We start from the raw sequence: 6,593 nt of genomic DNA on the forward strand, positions 1-6,593 counted from the left end.
CAGCACTACAGTGGTCGTCCTTCTTGGTGGGCCACTCACTGTTCCTCTGCGGACCATTAGCCACGCCCTTGGCTCATGGTTTACAGCCAGTACCCAGGACCAGCCCCTGCCTCCGCCTTGTTCTGAAACAGGTGAATCCGCCAGATTCCCCAGAGACTACATCTCCTCTCCAGGGCAGCCTGCACTCTGACGGCTCCAGCGGGGGCAGCAGCGGCCATACCCAGGACGACTTCGTCATGATCGACTTTGTAAGTTGCCAGCACCTTCCTTGCCCTTGCTGCTTCAGGGGCAGTAAACCTGGAAGCATCTGTTGCGCTTAAATAGGCCTTTGGGGATCAGATGGGCCAGTCCAGACAGAGGGAAGGGACTGTGGGTGCCGGCTGTGCACATTACGTGGGGAACCTGCCCTTACACGCCACTTAGGGAGACATGTGAAGGCCCTTGAGCAGCAAGGCATTTTGTGCATGTCTTTGATTGAAATTCACCTCGGAATGGGATTGAATTATCCAGTGGGACCTGCATAGGCCCTATTCATGAATGGATAGCCCTTTGCTAAAGAGAGGAATGTGAAGGGGACAGAAATTTGCCCAGGGTAGAGGGAGGTCATCCCCAGGATGAATTTAGCTGCCCAGAAGAGAAAACTGTAAAGATCCCACACAGGTCAGCCTGAAGGAGCCTTTTCTTTTCTGATTACTGAAAGGAAAGAGAGTTGATAGCTAAGCCCCTCTGATTTTCTGCTCTGGTGTAAGGCAAGGTAAACTTGAGTCGGTCTTTTTTTTTTTTTTTAAAGAAACCAGCTTTTTCGAAGGACGACATTCTTCCAATGGACTTGGGGACCTTCTATCGTGAATTTCAGAACCCCCCTCAGCTGAGCAGCCTCTCCATCGATATCGGGGCCCAGTCCATGGCCGAGGACTTGGTATGGAAACCCCTTCCCCTACCACACCTCGTCCTCTGGCCTCCCTTCCTCCTTCCATGGTAATTCCTGCTCCACAGGCCTGGAGATTTCTTCCAGCTACTCCCCCACGCCCACACCTCCCATCTTGCGGTCACAGGACAAGACGGTTAAACCATTACCTTCCTGCGATCACACTTGAGATTTGCATTGCGCCTGGCGATCATTATCTTGAATTTGCTTGCGCTCATTTCCTCCTCTTCTCTGGACTCTCATCCCAGCAGTTCTCACACTCTCCTGTTGTTTGCCTGATGTCCTCTACTTGCTGATGCCACTCAACCAGGCTGCCTCAGCAGCTCTTGCCATCAGCTGTTCAGCTTGCCAGGCAGGTGCCAGTGATACAGGGCAGAAGAAGCAGAAGGACCCGAGTGCTGGTGTTCTTGCCCTTTCCTCAATCATCCCCTTGTTCCCGTGTTCAGCCAGATGTCCTGATACTGACTGTAATGACCACATCTCCGTTTAGGGTGTTTTCTATTTCCTGTCCTTAACGGGCAGAGGAGTGCCTGGCACAGCCACAGATCTAGGGTGCCACATGCCATGAGATGTCGGGGTCCCCCTGCCTGAGGTGGGAATATCACCTCCTATACTGAAATCAGGAGTGGCTCTAGGAATAGGCATCTAGGCTCAGCTGCCCTTGATTTGCCTTAAAAAGAAAAGCCTGCTCAGTAATAATAATATAGAAAAAATGTCATTATTAACATTTATTGAAGCTTTCTAGGTGCCAAGCATTTTTTAAGTGCTTTCCATGAATCTTCAGTGACCCCAAGAGGTAGGTTTTGTTATTTTCCTAGTTTACAGATGAGAAAAATGACATTGGGAACAAATAACTTGCTGGTGATTACACTGAGCCAACAAATCAAAGCTTTGACCCCTGAGAGTCGGGCTTCTGATTTTAGGCTTTTAATTGACTCTCTGAACTCTCATTTGAAATTTGCTTGGAAGGAGCCGGAGTCTAAAAGCTCTTAAGATGGAGCTGCAGCCAGCCCTGGCTGGTTGCCCCGGCCCCCCGAGCCCACCCGGGCAGCTGGTGTGTCTGTGCGGCTTCTGAAGTGCTGCGGCATCAGGTGCCCCCCACCTGCAGGGCATCCTCTGTGGAGGGTGAACTCTGCCGATGCTTGCTCAGCAGTGGAGCCAGACCAGCTGGTTAGGGCCAGGTTTTAATTAACGGTTGATACCTGTGGGCAGTTACACTTACTCCTCCTGTTTGTCTCGTTTGCATTGTTCTCTCTCAACCCCCTCCAACCCATCCCCTTCTGGTGGAAAGATGCAGACTCCCAGGCCTGGCCACTGACCTGCCGGGTCAGAACCTCCTGAGAATGTGGCTGCGGCTGCCTGGTGTGTGTGCCCCTACGGGACTCTGCCGCCGGCCCAGCGCAGGCTGTGAAGATATCGTTCGTTTTCTGAACCTGTGGGGCTCTAAACCCACTGTCTTATTCCAATGTCAGTCTAATCTGTGCCAAAGATATTTCACATTGGCTTTCTCTGTGTCGTCCCATTGTGGGCGAGGTCCTTTTCCATGTCACCGTGTGTGTGGCCAGCCTGGATTCTCTAGGCTTTTCTGTCCGCCTCCCCAGCCCCCACTGGCCGGTGCCTGCTCAGCTGCTCGGCAGCCCAGCCCTGCGGAGCTGGACTGCACCCTGCTCCCTGCGGCCCCGGCTGACGGCTGGCTTCCCAGCCTACTGAGTAAGCAGCTCTTCTCTCCCCTCCCTGCACAGGACTCACTACCAGAGAAGCTGGCTGCGCACGAGAAGAATGTCCGAGAATTTGACGCCTTTGTAGAAACCCTGCAGTAAAAGTTGGTGTCCTTGAGTACCAGCAGCATCCCCTTTTTGTGGTCCCAGGAGACAGAGAGCCCCCCTCGTCAGCTGCTCCCACCCCTTGTCCTGCTCCAGGCCAGGCGGACGGGAGGCTGGTTCCCTCAGGGGACCTGGAAGTCCCTGCTCTGGCACCTCCCGGAGACTGGTGGCAGCAGTGAAGGCCTGCGACGGCACCGGCGAGGACCCCCCTCTACCCGCCCTCCGCAGGCCTGCTGCTCACGCCGCCCTCAGCCCCGGCCTCACAGAGGCCGTCCTCCCGCTTCTCCCGCCAGCCCCCCCGCCCCGGCTCTGCCCAGCAGCCGGCCTGCGTGGCCATCCACCCTTGGACATTTGACATTCCAGCTGGTAGCCCCGAGGCTGGAGTGGAGGCAGAGGGAAGGAGACAGTGCTGGGAGGAGGGAGGCAGGACAATCTCCTGCAGGGTCTTTTCCTCTTTTCGTTCTGGTATCTCCTTCCTCCCTCTCTGCCTCCCTCCTCTGTCCCAGGCCTGTATTTTTGGCAATATGGCGGGCTTCCTGCCCCAGGAGATGAGAACTCTAAAGTCAGCCGTGCCCACCCCCGAAGCTTGGCCCGCCTGTCCGAGCAGCCCTGGCGGCTGCCTATGCTCAGCCGTGTGGAAGCAGAATCCTGCGTCTCTAGGAGTTGTCACTGGAGTCACAGCACAGGTTCTCCTTTCTCCTCCCCTCTCTCCCAGTTATAGAACACAGTCACTATTTATTACTTTCAGAGAAATCAGATATTTTGTAGAGAGAACATGTCTGAGGCGAGACGTTTTCACTTGGGAAGGTTGGCGGGCCCCTGGGGCAGCGCCTCTTCCTCTAGAGGTTCCTTGGACTCGGGGCTGCTGCTCTCAGATCTTCCTTCCCAGGCATAGAAGGTGGGACCCCAGAACAGGGCTGGCCGGAGGCGCCACAGAGCCTCCCAGAATTGCTGCATTTGAACTGACAACTGACCACAGACTCTACCTTAGACACGTACATATTCCTGGGGAGAACCTTCAATCTCCCAGCTTCTCCAGAGAGACCGACCATGTCCTGGCAGCCCAGGAAGTCTTGGGTTCAAAATGTGATGACTCACCAGGGTCATGCCACTGGTAGTGCCCACGGGGTACTGTGTGTGTCCCCCGCTATGGCCCTGGGGAAGGCTGGGCAGGCCCCTCCTCCTAGGGTACCTGTTCTGGTTTCTCGGGGCGGGGCACGGGCCTTCTCCTCCTTCCACCTGGGCCTGACCACCAGCTGTCTTTAACCCCAGGGTCTGTACACTGCCCTGAGGTTTACTAGTTGGATCGATTCCTTGTTGAGAAACCAAAGCTGGGCATCCAGTTGACTTAACCCTTCAGGTGTTGTTACTTGAGTCAGCCAAAGGCCCAGCCTCACTCGCTGACCGTCTGTTCCTCACCGCCTCACCTGTAGCCCCGTCCGAGGAAAACATGGCCACCTGGGTGTTCGCTGGCGGAAGCTGTTCTGCAGCAGGGCAGGCGGCCCTCTGTTGCTTGTTAGTGAGTGTGCAGGGGGGCGTTGTCAGGGCGGGGGTCAGCTCTGTCCCCGCCTCCACGGGGCTGAGCCCAGCTTGTGCACACCTGCTGCTGCCACAAAGGCATGCTCCTCGCAGAGGCATCCAGCGGGCCCTCCTGGTGGTGGGCCGAGCACACCTGTGGCCTGCTCAACAAATCCCAGTTTGCCCCCCAGGGCCCCATCGCTGAGACGGGTGGAGGCCCTGGGAAGCTACTGATGCCCTCACCCCCGCCTCTCAGCCCTCCTTCCAAGGCCGAGCAGGGGAAGACCTCTGAGCTGTTGTCCTCTTTGACTCTGAATTGTTGGCCTCTGCAGCCTTTCTTCAGGACCCCTTCAGTGAGAGGCCAGGGAGGCTGAGCCGGACTTGGAGCCGAGCCTGGGAGGAGCAGAGTAACTGTCCAGGCCGGCCCTTGTCCCTCAGCCCTATGCGGTGGCAGGCATGAGCCCCAAACCCACTTCACAGCGCCCCCCAACAGGACTGGGACCAGGCGCGTCTCCAGGTGGGAGAGCCCCTCCCCCTCCGCCAGCCGACTCCGTTTGGAAATACTAAGCTATTACTTTAAAATGTATTCAAGAGATTTCCAATAAACTTTTTCTGTACTTTATAGCCTCCTGTCCTGCAAGTTGTCAAAAAACCTAGCCCGCTTCCTCCCACATCCCACAGCCCCAGGTCACTGAGAGGCTCCGGGGAGGGGAGAAAAGTGCCACGTGAGGCACAGCAAGGGTTCAGAGCCTGACAGTGTTAGCGGTCCTGGGCTGCTCAGGAAATCTTGTTCGTTTTCTTTTTTTTGGTCGCACCATGGGGCACAGAGGATCTCAGTTCCCTGACTGGGGGTCGAATCCACGCCCCCCTGCAGTGGGAGCTGGTAGTCTTAACCACTGGATCACCAGGGAGGTCCCAGGAAACCCCTCTTAGAGCCTCATTTTCCTTGTCTGTAATGTTCCCATTTCAGGGGTTGTGTGTGAGTAATGTGAGACACGTATTCAGTGAGGTGACGTGTGTGACGTAGACATGCATGTGAAGTAAAGCCCTCAGGACAGCAGGCCGTCATCTTCGGCTCCTCCCGACTTCACCTGCTCCCTACAGCATAGCTCCCCGTTCACCCTGGGCACCAGCCTTTGGCTCAGAGGGAAAGACAGCAAAAGACAGCTGGCAGTGCTCTTGTCCTGTTTCCAGAGAGACCAGGCAGGGGACGGGGGACTCCCCAAACCACCGGGATGTTTGCTGATCTGGTGTGAGGGGTTGTGGCTGAGCAAACCAGATGGAAGGAAAGGGACTGAGTGACGTCCAGGGCCCAGGCAGTTGTGTTGCCCTGCCCCGATCTGACGAACAGCTGGCCCCAGGGCAGAGAAGAGCCCTGCGGGTGTTATTCCTGCCTGGCCGCCTGGGAGCTTCCGTGGCCCTTCGCCAAGCCAGCTCCTTCCTCTATTTTGCCTGTGGTAGGAGAGGGAGCAGAAGGTGGAGCTGCCGACAAACCCGGGCGAGTGCTCTCTTGCTTGCCTCCCACGCCATTCAGGCTGAAGCCAGGCCCCGGGGGAAAAGAGGGCAGGTTAGAAAATTCTAAATTCAGCTCAAAGGGGCTGAAAAGGATGGGCCTACCCACTGCTGCCACTTTGGGCCCTAGAGCCCTTGCTCATTAGCGAACTGCATGTGACGCTGCCCATGATACCTGACCATGCATGCATCCCACCCCTGGATCAGAAATGGTGGTTAAGACTGTCCTTGGAGTCCTCGCTTTCAATTGGGGCCCCCCACCCCTCCTGTAAAGCAAAGTATTCAATTGCCCTATGTCTGGTAGTGTCCTACCCCTTTAAAGCACGTCCCTACACTCTGCCCCTAGAGACCCACCGTTGCCAAGGCAGGGGTAAACTGGCTTTTGAGTCACTCAGCAGAGGCCCCTGCCAGAGCCCAACCCAAACAAACAGCTGTCTCCCAACTGCCTGCCTCATCATTTCCTTGGGTCACCGCCCCTCTGTTCCAAATAGTCACCCAGCTTAGAGTTGAGCAGACCCAGGGAGACAGGTGGCCAGCACCTTCTGTTTGAGCTACCTGGACAAAAGGGGCAGGGTGAGGGGGACTGGCTCAATGCCTCAATGTTTATAACCATTGCCTTGATCATATGGCTTTGGCCCACCTTCCTCCGCCAAATCAAGCAACAAGGAGATAAAAGAACAGGCCTGACCCAGGCCACCGTACCCTCCTGATTGCAATCAGCCGGCAAGCAGCTAACAGCTGGAACTTGGCCACTGTGCCAAGTGAAACTCTGGCCTGTGCTCCTGTGACACACCATTTTAATTGTGGTAAAA

General features: G+C 56.0%; 1 protein-coding gene across 46 annotated transcripts in view; it reads left to right on the forward strand.

The window, feature by feature from the left end:
• Positions 1-4,891, forward strand: part of ATG13 (autophagy related 13) — a 48,781-nt gene extending 43,890 nt beyond the window's left edge. For 26 of the 46 annotated variants that reach the window (XM_081538499.1, XM_081538521.1, XM_081538496.1 and 23 more), the window contains 3 exons: positions 132-248; positions 791-919; positions 2,671-4,891. In XM_081538499.1, coding sequence (XP_081394625.1) covers positions 132-248; positions 791-919; positions 2,671-2,748 — 324 coding nt within the window. In that variant the 3' untranslated portion in view covers positions 2,749-4,891. The remainder of the gene's footprint in view (positions 1-131; positions 249-790; positions 920-2,670) is intronic. The other 20 variants (XM_081538528.1, XM_081538509.1, XM_081538525.1 and 17 more) reach the window with 1 other exon arrangement.
• Positions 4,892-6,593: the final 1,702 nt, after the last annotated feature.

This window comes from Giraffa tippelskirchi, chromosome 11 (genome assembly GCF_054371585.1).
Source record: "Giraffa tippelskirchi isolate mGirTip1 chromosome 11, T2T-mGirTip1v1.2.pri, whole genome shotgun sequence".
NCBI lineage: Eukaryota > Metazoa > Chordata > Mammalia > Artiodactyla > Giraffidae > Giraffa > Giraffa tippelskirchi.